The 22,981-nt window shown below is 29.4% G+C and overlaps 4 protein-coding genes and 1 long non-coding RNA gene across 7 annotated transcripts; 4 read left to right on the forward strand and 1 right to left on the reverse strand.

Annotated features, from left to right (window-relative positions):
* On the forward strand, positions 1-4,620 carry LOC114938418 (F-box only protein 21). Of its 2 annotated transcripts, XM_029312386.2 has the most exons (9): positions 1-551; positions 1,231-1,497; positions 1,573-2,017; positions 2,640-2,770; positions 2,860-3,013; positions 3,244-3,432; positions 3,526-3,609; positions 3,844-4,102; positions 4,264-4,620. In XM_029312386.2, the coding sequence occupies exons 1-9, from the start codon at positions 391-393 to the stop codon at positions 4,404-4,406; spliced, it is 1,833 nt and encodes a 610-aa protein (XP_029168219.2). In that variant the 5' UTR covers positions 1-390; the 3' UTR covers positions 4,407-4,620. The 2 variants fall into 2 exon arrangements, with proteins under 2 accessions (XP_029168219.2, XP_029168220.1); XM_029312387.2 differs by lacking the exon at positions 4,264-4,620 and having other exon boundaries at positions 2-551; positions 3,953-4,017.
* Positions 4,621-9,868: 5,248 nt separating this feature from the next.
* On the forward strand, positions 9,869-12,624 carry LOC114938423 (sentrin-specific protease 8). 2 transcript variants are annotated; one of them, XM_085481445.1, is made up of 5 exons: positions 9,869-9,957; positions 10,162-10,317; positions 10,407-11,156; positions 11,562-11,812; positions 12,156-12,624. In XM_085481445.1, the coding sequence occupies exon 3, from the start codon at positions 10,411-10,413 to the stop codon at positions 11,110-11,112; it is 702 nt and encodes a 233-aa protein (XP_085337571.1). In that variant the 5' UTR covers positions 9,869-9,957; positions 10,162-10,317; positions 10,407-10,410; the 3' UTR covers positions 11,113-11,156; positions 11,562-11,812; positions 12,156-12,624. The 2 variants fall into 2 exon arrangements, with proteins under 2 accessions (XP_085337571.1, XP_085337573.1); XM_085481447.1 differs by having other exon boundaries at positions 12,160-12,624.
* On the reverse strand, positions 11,451-22,930 carry Hao (Hydroxyacid oxidase). The gene is made up of 9 exons (XM_085481444.1): positions 22,865-22,930; positions 19,306-19,476; positions 18,865-19,016; positions 12,899-13,154; positions 12,415-12,543; positions 12,174-12,306; positions 11,934-12,050; positions 11,661-11,772; positions 11,451-11,572 (listed from the first exon to the last, which is right to left on the reverse strand). The coding sequence occupies exons 2-9, from the start codon at positions 19,437-19,439 to the stop codon at positions 11,505-11,507; spliced, it is 1,101 nt and encodes a 366-aa protein (XP_085337570.1). The 5' UTR covers positions 19,440-19,476; positions 22,865-22,930; the 3' UTR covers positions 11,451-11,504.
* Positions 14,163-18,814, forward strand: LOC114938420 (N-acetylgalactosaminyltransferase 6). Its single transcript, XM_029312389.2, has 2 exons — positions 14,163-14,745; positions 15,502-18,814. The coding sequence occupies exons 1-2, from the start codon at positions 14,560-14,562 to the stop codon at positions 17,119-17,121; spliced, it is 1,806 nt and encodes a 601-aa protein (XP_029168222.1). The 5' UTR covers positions 14,163-14,559; the 3' UTR covers positions 17,122-18,814.
* On the forward strand, positions 20,741-21,962 carry LOC146723633 (uncharacterized). Its single transcript, XR_014924458.1, has 4 exons — positions 20,741-20,988; positions 21,078-21,137; positions 21,759-21,804; positions 21,889-21,962. It is a non-coding gene; the product is annotated as an uncharacterized LOC146723633 (long non-coding RNA).
* Positions 22,931-22,981: the final 51 nt, after the last annotated feature.

A 22,981-nucleotide genomic window follows, 5' to 3' on the forward strand; every position in this document is an offset into this window, starting at 1 on the left:
CTTCGTCGTGCTGTGCAGTGGGGGACGATGGTGGGAAAACTGACGCGCACTGTCGCTTCCCCAACCACACCATTTTCTACGAGTTTCTGTTTCCAAAGGAATCGAAGAGAGATCGCATTTCGATTTTCATTTGCACGTCTATTAATTTTATACGCTCTATGATAATTAACATTGGCAAACAAATAGAACTGGTGAACAGATGGAGACAATAAATATATGAATATTTGAGAAATGTAGCAGTCAATCTCGGATGTTTTAGTACAATTTTTGTGAATTTATATCGTAAGTTAAAGTTGTGCGTAATTAATCGTGCGACAAATAAACGTCCATCGCGAGTTAACGCGGATCGCAAATCGTACTTTTTGCGTACTTCATCAAATTTATCTCGCAATGGCTGCGATAACACATTTATCTAGCGAAGTGATCAGCATTATCCTGGGAAATGTCAGTGTCAGCATTAAAGACGTCGTCAGTTTTGCCTCTACGTGTAAAGGTTTCCATGATATGATCAACGATGATAATGTACTTTGGCAAAACAAACTTTATCAAAGGTAATGATCTTCCTCATCCTTAAGTAATATTTTTTGTACTTAACTGTGGAATCCAGTTGTAAATAAATATTTTTTTTATATTCTTCGACTTATTTCGATTTATTTGACATGTAGCACATGATAAACTGTATTTTTTATTTTTCACTTATATATGTATAAGGACTCAGTTTCATTGTATTCTCAGCAAATAATTAGATAATGCAAATGGCGAATATAATGAATAATAAAATTTTTGTGTTCAATTTTTCATTTAATATGATGGCAAACAAAGATATGAATGCCTGTATTATTTTTTATTATAGAACTATATCTGCTTATGCAAACAAGGATCTTGTTGATAAGCTTAGTCATATATGTATATATGTTTAATGATTAATGTACTATTATTTCCTTATTAGATTTCCTATTATGATGTAATCTTGTAATTATAGCAATTTTATTCTATGTAGTGGCGATATAAATAATATTTCTTATTGATATTATATTTTATTGTTTAGGCATTAAAAATTGTTATGCATTAAAAAGAAGATTATTATATTATACAATTTTTTTAATTTATTTGAAATATATAATTTTTTCATATAAAATTTATTAATGCAATAGCATCATGCATTCTGAACGATAAAATATTACATACTCAGAAAATTATATAAGTATCAATCTTTTGTCTTAATTCTAGATGGCCTGATTTGAAAAGAGTCTACAATAAACGGAAATATGAAAGGCATATAAATTTTAAAAATGAAGTAAAAGCAAGTGTGAAATGCAGGAAAGAATTATGGCATTATGTGGAGCAAATGTCTGATCTCCACTATTATAAAGATGATCTATCTGATAGTGACATGAAAGATTTTGATTCATTATTTCATCTAGAAAAAGGTGCATATCATATGAATTATTATTTTGTCATAGATGAACTAATGAGTATCCTTGCACAATCTCCAAGGTAAGATTTAATAAACTGTTCAAATATTTTTGATCAACATTTGGATTTATTGCAGTTAATATATATACTTTTTAGGGAATCCAATTTAACACATAGATATTATGTCAAAAAACTTCTTCGATACCTGCAGCAATGTCGTTTAAAAAGTATATGGCAAGAATTTATAAATTATCCTGAAGAACAGCAGATTTTAGAACAGGCAGCTACTATTGTAGCTCAATGGTATCAACCTAGAAAACATGTTTCTTACTCACGTGTAAAAGCATCATTAACAAGTATAGCACAGCAAGTATTGGAGTGCCTTAAAAAAGAACATTCTGAGCATTCAATATTTTCGACGCCCACTGAACTATTTTCCTTTTGGGAAAATAATAATATTGATGATAACCAATGGAATATTAAAGAGGGAAAACAGATTATAGATACTCTACGAAAGGTTTTATTTGATGAAGTGGGTTTTTGTGGATGGCTTTGTGTGGATCCTGCTATCACCAGTCAAAAATATACTTTTATAGATTGTGTAAGTTATACAGTACCCTCCATAAGTTTGGAAACCTTACATTTTACAGTTAAAGAATTGCATGGCAGCGATCTGTTATAAATAATAATGTCGTTTAAATATTTTACGTTTATTTTATGATTTATTTATACAAAAAGTCTGCACAGATCTGTCAAAAGGATCCTCTTAATTTAAGAGAAAAATTCTCTAAAGAAATATTCTTTAATCAGATATTCATAACATGCAAAAATATAAACTTAATGGAATGTTTTTTATCAGTATATTATTTGAAATATTATTAATCGTGATTACAAAAAACAGTCTTATAAATGGGCATTTGTTATTTATTGCATACTGTACCCTTCACAAGTTTGGAAACACTTTACATTTGACAGTTAAACAATCGCATGGCAGGGATCTGTCATAAATAAAAATGTCATTTAAATATTTAACAATTTATTGATACAAAAAATCTACACAGATTGCTGCCATACGATTGTTTAACTGTAAAATGTAAGGTGTTTCCAAACTTATGGAGAGTAATATATATTATGATATATTAATAATAGTTAAACTATAAATATATAGCTCATATTTATATTTTATAAATATTAATTTTTTATTGTGATTTTTTAATGCATAGGTTTTGGAAAAGAAAAATGGTAATGCAGTATCCCTGGCAATAGTATTTCACAGTGTGGCGAGAAGACTTGGTATACGTTGCGATCTAATATCTTTTCCAAGTCACTTCTTTTTAAGTTGGAAGTCAAAATAGTAAGCATAAAATTTTATTTTTCTGAAAACATCTTACTCTTCTCGATTTTATTCAGCTTTTATTTTACATATATTCTTATTGCTTACAGCAACACAACAAATCCTGAAGATGAAGAATGCTTCTATATTGATGTTCTGCATCGTGGATCTATTCTAACCAGAAATGACTGTCCCAAAATTCGTGGTACTAAGAAGTGTCCTATAGCAAATTTCAGTACATACAACAAGACTAGTCCTACAGAGGTTGGCAATTTTTATATATTACATACATATATTGTGCATATACATATGACAGCTTTTCAATAGTTAGTAAACATAATAAATAATCAGTTGCATAGATATTAGCAAATATATGATGGGTCAATAAAACATTTCATAGACAATTAGAAAAATATTTCTTATCTATTGTAAATCTTAACTTTATATTTTATATTTTAAGATTTATATTTTAATTTTATTCTTTATATTTTAAGATAATGTTGAGGATGATCAATTATTTGCAAATGGTAAGCCGTGACAAAAGGACAGAATTACGTTCATTATTAGAACTCCAGCATCTGATAGAACCAGATAACATAGATACAATTGCACAGTTAGGTCGCTACTATATACAGCATCACATGGATTTGTCAGATCTCATGGTTAAATTGATTGAAATACAGGTATATAAATTAATTTTTTTCATATATAGATAGAATCATAAATTTTTTTATTCTTTGATTTATTAAGAATCTTCTCTTTATATCTATTTGCAGAATAATTCTAAGAACAGTAGATGTGCAGAAGTAAGACGCGCCGAAATGATGTTGAATAAATTTAGGAATTATACAAAACATCTGGTAATATTATAATTATGATAATCATATTATTAATATTTATAATATTAATATTAATTTTACAAAGAGATATGTAATCTAGAGTTTAATCATTATTTTTATATATTTGCGAGTAATTCTTACATATATTTATGTTGAACAAATATATTAGCAAAGTAATTTGATCAACGATTTATATGTATTATAATCACATTAATAATAAACTTAATTTTGATATTAATCTGCATTTTTGCCTAGCCTTACAATATAATAAGACAAAAAAGAAAACAAAGAAAAAAGGAGATGATGTTTGCAGTTGGAATGATTGTAACATGTTATGATAAAATCAGAACTCGTTCCTTAACAGGCGTAATTATTGGATGGGACGAAGTATTTAACGCACTTGTAGATATAGAATGGACACAATGCAGATCCTTATATAATGACTCCGATACTCTATTACAACCATTTTACAAAGTTTTTTGTGAAAACAATGAAGCATATTACGTCATTGAAGGTATAAGAAAATTATTAGAAGCATCTTATAAATCTTATGAATATATTTCTATATTATAAATTGTATAGTGTATAAATTGTATAATGTATAATTATATATTTATGATTTATGATCTCATCTACATATAAAAATCTGCATAAAAATGTTTCTTTTGATTATAGATGCTATAAAGAAGACATCTATACCGAGTTGGATTACTCATAAAGAAATTGGTCGATATTTTTGTAAATTTGAAAATTGTTATTATGTACCAAACAAGATGTTGGCAGAACATTATCCATGTGATCTGCAAATTAATAATTAAAAGACTCGATAATTTCTACCAAAATTTATAATTTCTATAAAATTTTTTTATAGATAATATCTTGATAAAAAAATCTAGTAATCTCTCATTATTTTTATATATTTTCGAGTAATTCTTACATATATTCATGTTGAACAATTATATTAGCAAAGTAATTTGATCAATGATTTATATGTATTATAATTACATTAATTATAAACTTATACAGAAATCAGTTTTATATATTAGTACACCTTGAAAGCATCTTATATCAAAGCATCTCTCATACTTATATAAATATATATGAAAAAGATATTTAATTTTGATATTAATCTGCATTTTTGCCTAGCCTTACAATATAATAATAAGACAAAAAAGAACAAAGAAAAAAGGAGATGATGTAGGTAGATAAAGACTTTATAAAATATAAATATATTGCTCTTTTTGGACGAATAATTATTATATAGCATAATTATATTAAGTAATTAAAATTATTCATAAAATAATATGACAAAATGTGAGACATTTTCTAATTTATTAAATATGAATTATGATATGAGAAAATCTTCAATTTCACATTTATTTCTTGCACAAATTGCAAGAAAATGTTATATATGATTTTTGTTAAAAATGTAAAACTAGATATATATATATATATATATATATATATATATATATTTATATATTTAATATAGTTTATTTTTTATTTTATAGTTATACATAATGTATATATTAATTATATTGTAAATAATAATAACATATATACATTACACTTTTAGTCAAAGATGGTGTATATCTTACTATTGAACCATGATAAAATAGTGATAAATATTTAAAATATTTTAGTTTCTTTGTCAAAAAATATCAAGTAAGCATCACAATTGCAATCTTGCTTTGTATTATATTTTATTCTTGTTATTTGTGTTATCAAAGAAAGATAAATGCACATATAAGTAACATTTAATTTTTATTAATTATTTTTAGAAAGAGAATCATATGTAGTTGTAGAATGAGAAAAATGGCATTGCAAATTTATCGTATATATAAAAAATAGGAGATATACTTATAAAGGAGATATTTTATAAACACATACATTTTTTAAACATACATATATATATATACAGGGGTTAGACAAAATAATATGAACACCATGCAATATAGTATAGTTTGTTGCATGTGACAACACTGCTTCCGTGTAAATAATTCGATGCGTATGTAATGCACAGTTTACGTGGCAAGTCTTGTAGATTATATTTCAGTGTATTATACGCTTTGTTCTGCGACGGTGAAATGCGTGATCTCTCAGACTTCGAAAGAGGGCAAATCGTTGGTGCTCGGTTAGCGGGAGCGTCTGTGACGAAAACAGCTGAACTGTTTAACGTCTCACGAGCGACAGTATCCACAGTAATGACAGCATACACAAAACATGGTAAAACATCATCGGCGAAGAGGAATAGTGGACGAAATCCAAAGTTAACTGACAGAGACCGACGAACATTAAAAAGGATTGTGGCCAGACAACATAAAACTACCGCGGCAAAAGTGACAGCAGAACTCAACGCTCACCTGAGTAATACTGTTTCGACAAAAACAGTACGGCGGGAACTCCACAAAGCTAACATTCATGGAAGGGCTGCAATTGCAAAACCCCTTATAACGGAAGCCAACGCTACGAAAGAAGTGGTGCGACGATCATAAAACCTGGACACTTGATGATTAGAAAAATGTGGTATGGTCCGATGAATCATCGTTCACATTGTTTCCTACTAACGGCCGGGTTTATGTATGGAGAACCCCAAAAGAAGCCTACGATCCGGACTGCCTGCTTCCTACAGTCAAGCATGGGGGAGGTTCCGTTATGATTTGGGCGGCTATATCGTGGTATTCAGCTGGTCCTCTCATTCACATTACTAGCCGGATTACTGCGAATGAATATCTCGACATCCTCAATGATGAAGTTCTTACTATGACTAGCATACTGCTGCCAAACACTGCCATATTCCAGGATGATAATGCGCCCATACACACAGCCAAAAAGGTTCAGTCTTGGTTTGAGGAGCATCAGAATATCATCAAACATCTTCCCTGGCCAGCACAATCGCCAGACCTCAACATAATTGAACCGTTGTGGGGAGTTTTAGAGCAGAGAATAAGGAACAGATTTCCATCTCCAACATCATTGAAGCAATTGGCGGATGTTTTGGTAGAAGAATGGGACAACATTCCGTTGGAAACTATTCAGACACTCTACAAATCTATTCCGCGAAGAATTGCAGCTGTTCTACAAGCAAATGGTGGCCCAACACCTTATTAATAAATAAATATTGTGTATATGTCAGGTGTTCATATTATTTTGTCCAACCTCTGTATATATATATATATATATATATAAAGAAACTTATTGTATATATGTTTAAATTTTATTCTATACATATATTTAAATACTTACATTTTTTAATAAATATGACATATATCTATCTAACTTTTTAAAAATTGTTACTTTATGTAAAAAAAAGTGAAAATTTGAACTTTATTATAAAATTATCAATTTTTCAAAAAATTTTTAAATAAATTAAATGAAAAAAGTGGTATGTTTTTTATATTTAAGGGTCGGCAGGCGACATGGTGGAGACGCCTATCGGCCGGCCGGGAATTAGAGATTCTTATATTCCAGATATTAGCGAAACTACTGAATGAATCTTATTAAATTTATGATATTCTTAATCAGTAAGCTCAAATGCAGTCCGCCAAAGAGTTATTTATTGAAAAAAAGATGAAAATAAAATTTATAATAAAACTTGGGGGAATGCGCAGCTAGTAACGGGTAAGGTTGGGTTAGCCAGGAGTCCGTATTTATTTATTATAAATTTTTCAGAGCAAAAAATGCAAATATCCGACTCTTTGGCGGACTACTTTATTATATCAAGAATATATTAAAAAAAAAAAAAACCAAAGTTATGTCACTTATTTTATGAAATATCTGGACGATAAGATTCTCACTAGATTCATAAGGAGCAGGGGAAATTTCCGTGGTAACATACTGACAGCTAACAGCTTGACAAGGAGAGACTATCATTCTGTCCTTGTCTCTCTTACATCGCATATGTAGTACATCCATGTAGACACAAACACTAATGCGTTGAACGAATGCGATTATTGGGAGATATCAGCAAGAACCGGTTTTCGTATTATCATTGTTTCTCTGTATATGTATATTATATGTAAAAGAACAATAAGAATAGCAATAATTCTTGCCTAACATTATCTTCCAATTATCGTTTCGTGTACGCAATATATATTTCACATTATGCATCTGTAACAAATAATCGAATGATTTATTTAAATATTTGCATATAATCTATATAAATCTATATAATAAATAAAATGTGTAATAAATTATCGAATGATTTATTTAAATATTTGCATATAATCTATGTAAATAAAATATGTACAAATAAAATAATATTTATGCAAATATTATTTTATTTGTGTACATATTTTATTTATATACCCAAACAACACCAAGTCCAAAATTGGCGCGTAAGATATCTTTATAAGATGTCTTTTTGATATCATATCATAAGATAGCTGTCTTAAAAATTTCTTAATGCTATCTTATGCGTCAATTTTAGACTTGGTGCTGTCTGGGTAGATAATATGCAAATTAATATGTTTATATATATGCACACACATAGATATGACAATAGCGTTATCGTGATTTTTTTCGATTATTAAAGTTATATTGTATAATCTCTCTCTTATCTCTTTCTCTCTGCTACATAAATACTATTATAACGTAAAAGAAACTTACGAGTAACGTATGATGGCTCAATGCAATAATATTCAATCACGTAAAAAACTTGAGTTCAAATATATCAATATCAATTTTTTACAATATATTAGAATATAGAAAAAATTATAGAAATAAGGCGATAAACTTGAAAATTTTTAAATATTGAAAATATTTTAATCATTTTTACAATTACATACACTATATATATATATATATATATATAAATGCAAAATAAGTCCGTAAATAAATTTATCAAGTAATAAATCCGTTGCATGCTTGCAGCTACATATGCACACACAAATAGCTGGTATGTTGATTTTTATTATAAATTTATTTTCTGTATTATTTTGCATTTATATAGTGTGTATGTGGGTGTGTGTGTGTGTGTGTGTGTGTGTGTGTGCGCGCGCGCGTGTAGTAAAAATATTTTCAATATATTTATAAAATTTTTTATTGCCGAAATATATTTTTTTATCATTTCTCTGTATTCCAATATATTATTAAAAAATTGATATTGATATATTTGAACTCTAATAATTTACTGGGTGATACATACTGAACATCCTTTGCATTGATCAATATTACTCGACATAAGTTCTTTTATGTTATAAGTATTTATGGAGCAAATTATACAATAACATCAATAATAGAAAAGAAATCAAGAATAATCAACGCATATTCGTCAATCTATGATTGCTATACAAGCTAATAATAATTTATATTCGTTCTCTTATTCTTGTCTCTCGAAAAAGTATAAGCAATAATTATCAAATCTAACAAGTACCCCGTGTCTAACATTGTAGACTAATTTACTTTCAATTATGCTACTGTTATTATTTATCATTAGACAATTATAAAACATATATATATATAGCACTACAAATTATATATGTATATGTTTTATAATTTATTTTATATTTTATTATTTGACAAGTTAAATCTCTCCGAATCATAATTTGCGCTTACATCTTAAAGACGAAATGCTGTAACTCTCTGATATTCCAATCTGTATTTTTGAAAAGGACCACATCCCGTATGGTCGAAATGTTAAAATAAATATATATACAACTTTAATTTGAGGCCAGTGTAGTCAGACCAAATCTATAACCTCTGTTTTATAATTGTCTAATGATAAATAATAACAGTAGCATATATAATTGAGAGTAAATTAGTATATTTTATATATATATATATTTATATATAAATAATATATCCACATATGTGCATAAGCATATATAAAATTTACAAAAATGGGTGCTTATTAGTCTTGCTACGTTACTGCTTTCTGCTACGGAAAGCCAGAAAGCATTTTTAGGCGGCATCTCGCGTATACCGGCACGGTAGAGGAACAAGGAGAACACGTGATTATCGGTCCTTGTCTCTCTTACGTGCGTCCGCGTGAGCGATGCAGTGGTGTATGTACGTGTACAGACATACACCACTACATAAAACCCGAGAATTGGTTTCTCGGCGTTGGCAACACTGAAACCGGAGTTTCGCGTTGTCACCGCACGAGGTCTCCAATATCAATTCGGAGTTTGCCTGGGTGTACTGCCGACCCTTAACCATCAATCCAATCGTATATTTTATAGCGTTTTTCACGGGCAGAATAGAGACCTATAATAATTGTGTCGACGCGCGCTTGCAATGGCTAGAAGATGGCGGAAAAGCCACGTGATTCCAAGAGCCAATCAAAAACTGTTCGGAGTTGGTGCATCTCTTATTTATAGGTCTCTAATCTAAATATTCATGCATCATGACTTAAGGATCAAATTAAAGGTAAATAATAATATATGTATTAAAAAAATTAAATTGATAAAAATATAATTTTAAATGTTTAAATTTTCATGATATGTGTATAAATATCGAGATACGATATTTATATGCAGTGTATGCATATCTTAAATGTAAATTCATTCATAAGACATTGAGTGCACAACAGATTTCTAACATGCTGTTATATTTGATAATACATTATTACAGGAAAAAGAAAATAAATAAAACAGAAGATTAAAAAAAAGACGGAGAGACAAAGTGATATAGAAGAGTGTCCTAAAAGAAACAGACGACAAGAAAAAATTAAGAAACAGACATTTATAATCTTTTCTGTTCCTCAGTAATTCATTCGTTCATCTTAATGTATGCTTATCTTGAAGTATTTAATGCAAATTTACTTTCTATAACTATATCCCATTAAATAAATATTTATATTTGTTGTTGGATTTCAGTATTATGCCGATTTTGCCTGAATTTTCGAAGCACTTAAGCGCTGATTTTATGGTGAATCTAGAGGAAGACAATGATGTTGTGTTGAGTTATCATAATTATTTGGTGAGATCATCGGATGCTGCGTTGTTGGAGAAAAATGATACATGGCTCAACGATATCGTAATAGGATTTTATTTCGAATATTTGGATCATCAATATAAGAAGAATAATAAGAGACAGTTATTATTTATTGATCCAGGAGTAACTCAGTTATTGAAGATGCAAGCCCCTTCGCAATACAATATATTTCTTGATCCTATTGAAGCAACAAGTTATGACTTTATATTTTTTCCTTTGAATGATTGCGAAGGAAATGAACCAGGTGGCTCGCATTGGAGTTTGCTGATATTCTCTCGTTTAGACGAGATGTGTTATCATTATGATTCATCAAACAGTATTAACAGAGCTATTGCAGAAAAATTTGCTAAGGATGTAATCAAATATTTTCTTGATAAGCAAGAAAGAAGATACAGTGAAATGGATTGTCCACAACAAAATAATGGCTATGATTGTGGTTTATATGTCTTATGTTTAGCAGATTTAATATCGAGATATATTCTGAAAGGTTTGAAAATAAGAGATTGTGATTGCAGTCTAGTTACAGAAATGGTCTCAAAAAAGCGTATGCAATTATTAGGATTGATTCAGGATTTAAGAAATACGTAATAATGAATAACAGAGTTACTCTTAATATTTAAGGTATAATTAAGGTAATTATATTTTACTTCTATACAATAAATTTGTTGCATAACTAATATTAATTCTTTTTTATTATGATATTTGACATTTATATATGTGTATAACATGATAATAATATAATTTATTTATTCTTATCAATTAGATAAAATAGTTTAGAAAAAAAATATAACCAACTATATTTTACAAAAGCAACTATATATATACATATATATGATATGGTAGATATATATATATATATATATATATATAATGCATTATAGTACATCAATATTTTAAATACAAATATGTTAAGAAAATAGATAAGATAAAAATATCATAGTATTGTATATTTTAATATTACATTATAAGCAAAACTTTTTTCATAAACGACTATAATATGACGCATGAATTACCATATCTCTTGTAATGTCTTTTAGGGATGCACAGCCTGGAAAAAACGTTGACAAACAAATTTTATTAAATTAAAAGATAAACGCAAAATTACAAATTGAGAGATGTTAAAAATTGCAACTTGCCAGTTAATGCGAATGCTAGATCAATTTCTCTTCTCATAAGTTCAAGAACCTCGCTGGCACCTTTTTCGCCACCATACGCCAAACCCCAAAGCATCGGTCGACCAAAGAAGACCTGAGAAAAAAAGGGCACAGTCAATTGATGAATGTAAAAGGTACAAATAAGAAATTCTCTTAGTAATTAAAAGAAATCATATTTGAAAAATACGATTCAGAAACTGTTCAAATATTTTTACATAAATTGTTGTAATCTGCCATTCGATAAAGTCGTCATACCATTTTTGCGCCTAATGCCAAGGCTTTTAATACGTCGATGCCTTGAGTCACCCCACCATCCATGTAGACTTCAATTTGATTTCCCACAGCTTTGCTTATTTCCGGCAAAACTTCAATCTGCAAATGTGATTATTTTAATGACTTGCTTTGTGTATTATATTATATTATTTTTAATTTGATTGTTTAACAAACTCCTCATAAAATTCAATAAATTTTTTTCAGCAAGAATTATGAACTGACCGTTGCTGGAACGCTGTCTATTTGACGTGCACCATGATTTGAAACAATAATGCCATCGACTCCATTTTCCACGGCCAAACGTGCATCTTCTGCCGTTAAAATTCCTTTAAGAACTATTGGTAGCGTTGTAGATCTACAACAAGTCGACTAGAATACTATTTGATTTGCTCAATGCATTAAATATATGAAGAGATTTAATATGTCAAGATAAGAAAATTTTTATCAACAGTGATATGGATACCTTTTAAGCCATTTGACATCGCTCCAGGACAAGGATGGATTAAATATTAATGTATTCACGTATTCAATAAGAGCAGAGCTGGTTTTTGCGCTATTTATTTGTGCTAAATCGCCTTCAAAATTTGCAAATCTAAAAAATGTGTACATATAAATATTATACCTTTTTGTGTGCTTATAATAATTTTCAAATTAAAGTATATATAATTAGAAATTGACAATCTTTTTTGCTTCAAATATTTGTGAAACAAAGTTAAATTCATATTATCTAGTCTTTTTATGAATACTGAATTAACAATATAATTTAATTTTTGACAAAATAGTTTGATGCGTCAATACATACATATATACATTAATTGCTTTATTTGTACTCTTTTAGAGTTACTAGTAAAGTTCATTTTATAACTTATAATTTATGTATAATTATGTATTTTTGCATTTTTTTAGATATTTATTTACATTTGATTCTATCTAAGATCAGGAAATACCTCAAGTGACTCGGTAACGCGAATTTATTTTTCACATCAGCACGTCTATCACCGGAGAGCGGAGTATCAACAGTAAGAACCAGTGCTTTGAAGCCAGCATGTTCGACGCGTCTTATCAAATTCAAGGTAACATTTTTGTCGTTATAAATGAAGAGCTGGAACCATTTTATACCATCCGGAGCAGCTTTCGCCACTTCCTCTATGCTACTTGTTGATATCGTCGGAAGAATAAAAATCGTTCCTGCTGCCTGAGCGGCTGCAAATCGATAAAACGATGTAAACATATTGGTGTGAGAATAGTTTGAATAATCTAAAAATGGATAAAAACTAAATTGATTAAATTCATTCGCATTTGTTTGTTATCTTGTAGAATTTTAATTATTGTAGATTTATTTAATTTTATTTATTAATTTAATTTCTCTTTTTTTCGTAACGCTATATTGCAAAATTGTACTGCGTTAATTGCAAACTAATTTTAGTTATCCAACCGATTTCACCTATATGATTACATCACGCGAGCAATATGCAACATGCACAATGATTATCACATGCATTATTCGTAACACATGTTAGGTGATTTCTTCCTAATAGAAAAGCAATTATGTGTTTCTTTTATATTATATATTATATTTATGTGTTTCTTACATATTTATATTCTATAGTATATCTATATTCTATTTTTATCGTACAATTATTTTATTTATATATATGCATTTTGTATAGAAATATCAGAAGTTTAGAAACTTGGAATAATTATCAATCAATTTTTATCATTTTTTGTCAATTTTTAAATATTCTCAAATATTAATTATCAAAAGTATAAATATAATGTTAGAGAATATATATATGAAATTATTGAAGAACATCTTAAATTTTAAATTAAAAAAAAATAATATTCTAGTCTTTTTGTCCGTGCAATTACAGCGTTCATTTCGATTTAAAAAAATCCTATAATTGAATCTACATATATATAATTTAACATTTCATAATTATTTACCTGTAATATTTTTTATCTTATTTTACTTTCCACAATTATTGATTATGACAAATTTAATTTTAAAACCAGAAACCAAATAAGTAATAAAATAAAATAAGATAAATATATAAATTATACATATAGTTTTACAAGAATTATTTAACATTTTACAATTGGTTATTCGCATGTAATATATCTTTTATTAATTAAATAATCAATTGTCAAAAACATTAAATAATTCTTAATAAAAGAACAATTTAAGTTATAAAAGAGTTGAAAATATATATTAAAATAAATACAATAAGTACTTCACGCGCGTTGAATAAACTTTTAAATAATTTTTCAAAATTTTACCGCCAGGGCGCATACGTGAAAAAACCGGGCTGACAGGCTGACACCGTTTCCAATCTCCGATCCGCGTCAGTCATCGCGTGGCAGTTGCGCGTGTCGTTTGATTTATCGTTTGTGTCACTTGTGTGTATCACGCTAATTCTCCTTATCAAAATCCAGCATCCGCCGAGACGCTACAACGAGGGAGAGTCAACGAAGAGGAGATTTCGGTTGCCGAGCGGATAAATGACGTCACGTCGCAGCAAGGTCGTTCGCCACGTACGCGAGGAAAGGCAAGGAGTCGAGGTTAAGTCCTCGTGATGAGACCGGCCCGCGGCATGATTCTCTGGCGAAGATGAGACGAAACGTGATCAGCCTAATCAAATTCCTCCTCCTGGCGGTGCTCACGGTCTTCCTGACCATCGTGGTGTTCCGTTATATGCGGTCACCACCTAGCCGTCAGACTTCGACGCCAATTGACGTTTTGGCAGCCGCGGTCGGTCCGAGGAGCAGTCGAGGAAACGATGAACATCTGGATCAGGTACGGGATACAGGTGGAATTCAACGAAGTCCATCGTAATTTCTCATTCAGATGTCAATTCTGACATATGTTGCACCGATTTATCCGCGAGTATAAAAATATTAATATTTTGTTGAATTTAATTTTTAAAGAAATTACGAATAAAATTTCACATTAATTGTCAATTGAGGAATTAAAAACTGATATGTAACTTTAATTGGTTTTAATTTGTCAGATGTAGAAAAAGAAAATATAACTTATCAATAGCTTATTATCAATTATCATGTTTTAGATTAATGTCGATAAATTTTATATTTTATTCTTGCGTCAGAAATAAATCGGTATTGTATGCCGATTACAAAGATATAAAGATAAAAGATTATAAAGATAATATATACTTTGGAAATTCACGTTTCACAACAGTTAGCAAACGAGTTTTTGTTGCATTCCTAGTAGCCAGGAATGTACGAAGATAATCACGCACCCCCAAGACGATTATTTTGTTTTTTTTATGATGATAAAAATTTCATTTTCTGATGTCTAACATACTCATAATATAGATCACATGTCATTTTTTTCAGCTATTGCAATATTTTTAAATATGAAAAAAAAGTTGAGAATTATTAAAAAAAAATATATATATATATATATATATTTCGAAATTTATATAAACGCGCAAATTTTAATTAAAGAAAATTAGCCCGTTATACATATAATAATAGCGATCTTATATTTTATTTCTAATTATTTCTAATTCGATTTTTACATGTTTCACAGGACAAAATCGACTGGCATGACTATGAGAAGATTAAAAAGGAAGAAGAGCGAACTGGAATGGGAGAACACGGAAGACCAGCATTCCTTTCCCCATCCCTCGATACGAGGAAGGAAAAATTGTATCAAGTAAATGGATTCAATGCTGCTCTCAGCGATGAGATCTCGGTGAATCGTTCAGTGCCTGACATTCGCCATCCAGATTGTAGGAAAAAGAAATACCTAAAAAACTTAGATCCGGTCTCTGTGATAGTATCCTTCCACAACGAGCACTTCACCACGTTGCTACGAACTTGCTGGAGCGTAATTAATCGCTCGCCGCCCTCTCTCCTGGAGGAAATTATATTGGTTGACGATGCCAGCACGAAAGTGGAGTTGAAGAAGAAATTAGACGACTATATTATGCAACACTTGCCAAAAGTGTCGATTGTACGATTAACAAAACGTTCGGGATTAATCAGAGGCCGATTGGCGGGCGCAAAGGCGGCCAGAGCGAAGGTTCTCGTATTCCTGGACTCGCACAGCGAGGCTAACGTGAATTGGCTACCGCCATTGTTGGAGCCCATCGCGCAGGATTACAAAACCTGCGTTTGTCCGTTCATCGATGTGATAGCTTACGAAACTTTCGAGTACAGGGCGCAGGACGAAGGTGCTCGAGGAGCATTCGATTGGGAGCTGTATTACAAACGACTTCCGCTGCTTTCAGAGGATCTGAAGAGACCCGCGGAACCCTTCAAAAGTCCCATAATGGCGGGTGGTCTGTTCGCCATCAGTGCCAAGTTCTTCTGGGAGTTGGGCGGTTACGATCCGGGCTTGGATATATGGGGCGGCGAACAGTACGAACTATCCTTCAAGATCTGGCAGTGCGGCGGACAAATGTACGACGCGCCGTGCTCTAGAGTCGGCCACATTTATCGCAAGTTTCCGCCGTTCCCTAATCCCGGCCGCGGCGACTTCTTAGGAAAGAACTACAAGAGGGTCGCCGAGGTGTGGATGGACGAATACGCGGAATACATCTACAATAGACGGCCGCATTTGCGGGCGCTGGATTCGGGAGATTTATCGGAGCAGAAGGCCCTGCGCGTGAAATTACATTGTAAACCGTTCCACTGGTTCATCGAGAACATAGCCTTCGATCTCGTGGAGGTTTACCCGCCCGTTGAGCCGGACGACTTCGCCTACGGAGAGATTAGAAACATGGGCGCGACCGAGTTATGTTTGGATTCCAAAAAGCGTAAGAGAGACGAGCTCATCATGGTGGATACTTGCATGAAGGACGACCCGAAAGTGTCGGGTGAGCAGGAATTCCGACTGACGTGGCACAAGGATATCAGACCGAAGGATCGCACAGACTGCTTGGACGTGTCCAGAGGCGAGGAGAAAGCGCCTGTGAGCCTGTATCCTTGTCACGGGAAGCAGGGTAATCAATTGTGGCGCTACGACATCGAGAAGCAGTGGTTGCAGCACGGTTATTCGTCCAGATGCCTGGACACCGATCCGGGCAGCAAGAGGGTGTTCGTGACTGCTTGCGATAAATCGTCGCCTACTCAAAAGTGGCGGATAGAGCAGGTTAACATGAAGGCCATTAATAATTGGGAGAACATTGGACCCAAGCTCAAGTGAATTTCTTCTTTCCCTTGTACTGCCATTCTCTTAGACAGGTAGGCTGGATTCCTATTTATACAGAAAGGATCCAAGTAGCAAGCGTTTGCTACTTGGAGAACGATCCCTTTATTGCTAGTCATCACAAATTTCAACTTGAACGACATATTGCGCTTGTATGGATGATCGATTATGGGCAAGAATCATCAAATCAGAGTAATTTTGCACGTAGCGTAAAGCGAGATTTTCGTTCCTTTAGATATATTAGATTAGATAATAAGCATTTTTTTCATATATCGACTTATACATATCGCATAAGCGCTATATCGTGCCTTACATTACATATGCAAAAATATAATACTTTACTACTTATTAAGAATCATAATAATCTTAACACATTTAAGTTTTTCATTTTAAAACAATCGCTCAAAGTAATCTTATAATATACGTTACATTCTTTCAAAAAAATGCTCATTAAGCAGGGGACTGATATATTTCATTTATATTATAGTATAAGTTATTGAAGCAAAATTAACAAAATTTTAAAGTCTACTAAAAGAAGCCGAAAATTTTTATAGCGAATAAGTTACAAATTATCGCACATTATTTTCTAAAAAATTATGAAAAGTATAACAAAATTTTGTTTCTTTTATCTGTTAAAGTTTTCTAGAATTTATATGTGTGTGATATATAAAATGTGCAATCGAGATCTCTAAGGAGAACAGAGAAAGGTAAGTCTTCCTTTTTTTAAATGTTTTACATTTCTCTTTAATAGTAGAAAGGGAGAGAAAGAATAGCGGCCTATATATCACACAAAAAATTGTACTAAATCATATAACATTAAAAAGAAAAATTCTTTTTGCTCTATTTGATAGTTTTCGGAAAAATAGCTTGTAATAATACTTCGTGTAACTCTCATGTATAATAATCATATATAATTCTTTACATTCTATACAGGGTGATTCCAATCATCCTGTATAATATACATATATTATAGTCTGTATGAACAAGTATTATGAACTATTTTTTTATCTAATTAGATTATTTTTAGCCAAAAAGTATAAAAAATTGCTTCCTCATAATGTATCAAGTAAATTGAAGAATAACATCAAATACGAAATATTTCTTTTTACAATAAAAAGATATTACGTACAAGGTATAAAATAAAACGTATAACATTAGTTATATCTATTTTCTTTAAAATATTTTCCATTGAATAGTGAAACCGATACATTTTATTGTCTCACAAAAAAAAATTCTTTTCTAATGAAACATGCGTATAGAAAATCGTGATTGTTATATTGAAAGTTATTCTACAATATACTTAAAACTGATCAAAATATTAGATGGAGCATAGAGATTGCGTTAGAAATAAACAAGAGCATTTAAAATATGTTTAATTTTTTTATATTTATATATCAATATATTATATGTACTTGTTTATGTATTAGCATGGATCGTTGAACGAATGTAAAGTGGTAAATGGATGTTGTATAAAAGAGATATCGTTAACTGTCTGTGATCGTTGGTGTATTTGGGCTAATCTTTCATTTTTGTGACTATTTTTTATAGCATATTTATATATGATTTTAATAAAAAAAAAAGGTTTGTATTAAACTCTTATATATATTTTACGATGAATGTAAGTACCAATCTGATGATGGTACTTACATAAGATTAAGGAGATACGCAATAAAGTTATAACTGCAATCAATCAATCTTATGCTGATATTCAACAAGTATTTCAACAAAATATCTACTTACCCCTTGCATTAGCACATTCTCCATCAGGATGCGCCATACGTTGCATCGCGGTAGGTGCAACTCCTAAGGGCATCGAAACTTTGTGTCCCAATACTGTTGCGCTTAAATCCCTTTTGGACACATCTCGTAAAAATCTAGGACGTATCCTGTAACTGCGAGAAAAAGAGTGAGTTGAGATAAATTTATTAAATTAAGATTAATTAAAAATTGAATAATCATTCAATTTAAACATAAGAATTGCATGTTTAAAAATATTCTCTTTAAAGAGTAAATTGTTATTTGAGAAATTATATGCAATATAAATATCTAGATAGATTGTGTACATGTAGAAAATAATTTTTTAAATATTTTCTCAAGAGTTTGCAATGATCTCTTTTATTTCTCTCTCGAGAAAAATTTTTCTAAAAATTGAGAAAAATTGTTCTATTTTTAACTTTATACTTTTTGAAAGCCTCTCTATTCCATTTGACACTATATCCTTCTCCGGCGCCGCTTTTGTAATAATCTCTCACAGAAGGAGGCAAATGTTCCACAGCATATTTTTCGTAGTCCTCGACACACACATACGTTGCCATTTTATCGGAATAAAATGATATTAATATCAGTTGCAATCTGTGAAAAAGTAATTATATTTTGTCTTGAAAAAAAATAAAACGTAAAAAAATTATGAATCTATATTTTTGTCTTATAATTTGATAATTTTAGAAGTAATTTTTGAATACAGACAAGATCATTGATATTTGTCGAGAGAGAAAAATAGAAAGAAAAGCATTGATTTTATAATATAATAGTAGAAAAAATAATAATGCATAATATTGCTGCAAACATACAATAATGTCGCATAACGGACATGCATAAATATAATAATTATAAAAGAGGAACCAATAAATACGTGTTAATTATAATTATGTTAAAGATTATATAAGATATATCTTTTTACTTATAAAATTATATCTCTCTTATGTATGAAAGAATGTCAAATTTTAATAACAAATTCAATTACTTTTTATTTTTTCGTGTATTTTACTTTTGAAAATTTACACACAAATATAGCTTAATGAATGATCTTATTACTCCATGCATATAAGAATCTTTCAGTTATATTATGAATTACGATTTAATATTATATAAAGATATTACAGAAACAAAATTGTAAAATTTTGACAAGAATGCAGCAATATTATGGTAATGTTTCAGAATCGTAAAAATATAATAGGTTCAAATATACACAGAGAAAATATACTAAAAATTACACAAAGTATATATTTTAATTCTTTTTTAGTTGAAGAATATTAACGTATAAGAAAAATTACAATATTTTTATTTAGTAATATTATATACATATTATATTTTACAAATGCATATTTTGATACACACGCAAATGCATAATTATTAATAAATAATAAAATAAATGCACAAATTATAATTTTCATATCTTAATGTCATATTCCAGCTTTATGATAACGTTATAAAAAAATTTTTCGTGTAATTTGTATTATAAAATTTTCTGTGTATTCATATATTTCTGAGATAAAGTACAGAGAAATTTCTAATATGATAAAAAATATATTACATACACATACTATATATGCACATATTCACGGTTTATAATATATATCGATATAATCGCGCGTTTTAGAAATCTCGTGCAAGAAAAGTTATTATAGTTATCAATAGATTGATATTTTATAGCACGATAGTAAATAGAGTGTCGTGTTGCAATATAGCATGTGCTCGAGATACTTAATTTTATAGTATATTATTATTATCATAATTGCATTTAATATCACTTTGGAACATAAGTTCTTATTAATCAAGGAAGGTTTAAAGCGTATTATTATCGTTATTTATTCTATTAATAAAAAGTGAAAAAATGAGTATTATTTCGTCAATACGGTCTCTCATTGGCTGCTGTGTGAACCTAAGAGGAAAAATGATTCACCAATGAGATTCGTTGTAGTATCCGGATAGGGAATGTTGGTGACATTGGTATATACATCTCGAAGTAATAATGACGGGACTGATAGGATAGGTTAGCTGTCACCTGTTGCGTGTTATTGTCAACAACAATATTAAGTGAAGTGTATTATTATGGATATATCTCAAGAAGATATAAATAAAGGAGTAAGTTTCTTCTTTTATATTTATTGTTTTTTTCTTTATTTAGAATATTGTTATTATTATTTATTTATTGTTTCTTTATTTATATGTAGGAAGAAGATACTCGCTTGAAGATATCTGAAGAAGAAAACATTATTAATAATAGAAAACGAGTAAGTCTTGTTATTAATAATTAATAAAAATATATAATATAATTAATAATATAATTAATATGTTGTAGTCATAACATGGCTATATGAATTTATATTTGTCTGCGTAGCCACTTATTTGCTATTAAATTTGCTACGTAGCCACATTGCTATAAATATCCACATATATAATTGTATAAATGTATATAGTTATTTTTTCTCTTATTTGTATATTATATAATAATTATATAATTAATTAAAAATATGTATACAAATATATTTATAGTTATACAAAGATATTAGCGCACCAATAATTATGGCAATGCAGACAAATATATTAACTTACATAGCCAATTATCTACTACAAAAGATTATTCACATATGTAATAATAATTAAGGCTATACAAATATATAAACTTACTTGTGATTACATAATGTATAAACTTATATAGCCATAAGAAAGTTAATATATTTGTCAAAGCCATAATTATAACTGCGTACAAGTTTATGTATTTGATATAAGATATTGTTGTCATCTGTCTTTGTCATCTGTCTCTCTCTATCTATCAATCTATCTATCTAGCTATTTTTTTTTATTTATCTCTCTATTTATATTATATTATATTAATTTAAAAATTGTGGCAGAAAAATATTTGGAAAGAATATAGAACATTGCAGTCACATGGTGAGTGTATGTGTGTCTTTATTATTATTATTATTATATTATATACATTGTAATATATATATTACATAATAAAAACTTTTACATGTGTAGGATGAAGAAGCAGAGAGACAAAAGAATGAAGAAACAGCATAAGAACAGCAATAAATTAGAAAATAAATAAAAAAAAAAAATAATAAAAAAATTAGAAAATAAAAAATAAAAATAAAAAACAAAAAAAAATAAAAAATAAAAACAATTAGAAAATAAATAATAAAAATAAATTAGAAAAAAAAAAAATTAGAAAATAAAAAATAAATTAGAAAATAAAAAATTAGAAAATAATAATAAACTTTTTTACAAAAAAAAAACTCCCGACTGCTGCCAACAAAGTTTTAATGTTTAAATTAGAAAATAATGTTTAAATTAGAAAATAAATAAAAAAAAGTAATAAAAAAATTAGAAAATAAAAAATAAAAAACAATTAGAAATAAATAAAAAAATAAAAAACAAAACAAAAATTAAAAATAATAAAAAAACAAAAAATTATAAGTATAAAAAATAAGCTTGTAAAAGTTGGAAATAATCACACATAAATAAAGTCTGTTGTTTATTATATAATTTTTCTTATTTAAATTTATTGTTATCATACATATTTAGCGCTATATAATTTACAAAAATTTCAGATTTTTGAATTCAAAAAATTTTTTTAATTATAATTATTATTATTAATTCTACAATTTACAAGAGCAGTCGGGAGACGCCGCGCTAAATTTGAGACATATACGCACGCGCACGTTTTATGTAATAAATAGACACAAACACAAATATCGATACTCAACGGACGTTACAGTTTTTAGACGCGCGGCGTCTCCCGACTGCTCTTGTAAATTGTAGAATTAATAATAATAATTATAATTAAAAAATTTTTGTTTAATTGCAGTTCCAATTTTATGAGAACGCAACATTCAGCGAACTATATAATATTTGATCGATACGTATCGAGTAATATTCGCAAATAAAAAAATTTATCGAATTAATCGTGTTAAAAAAATCGCGAGAAATATAAAAAAAAATCAAAGAAACTTACCAACCAAATAATTCACTCTTCACCACGATCTTTAACAGATGACTGACTGTTCTCGAATGACTTTTTACTGCAGATAACAGTTGCAATTCAATCATGTGACCAAGATAAAACAGTTTA

This window comes from Nylanderia fulva, unplaced genomic scaffold (assembly GCF_048542155.1).
Source record: "Nylanderia fulva isolate GAGA-0341 unplaced genomic scaffold, ASM4854215v1 Scaffold18, whole genome shotgun sequence".
NCBI lineage: Eukaryota > Metazoa > Arthropoda > Insecta > Hymenoptera > Formicidae > Nylanderia > Nylanderia fulva.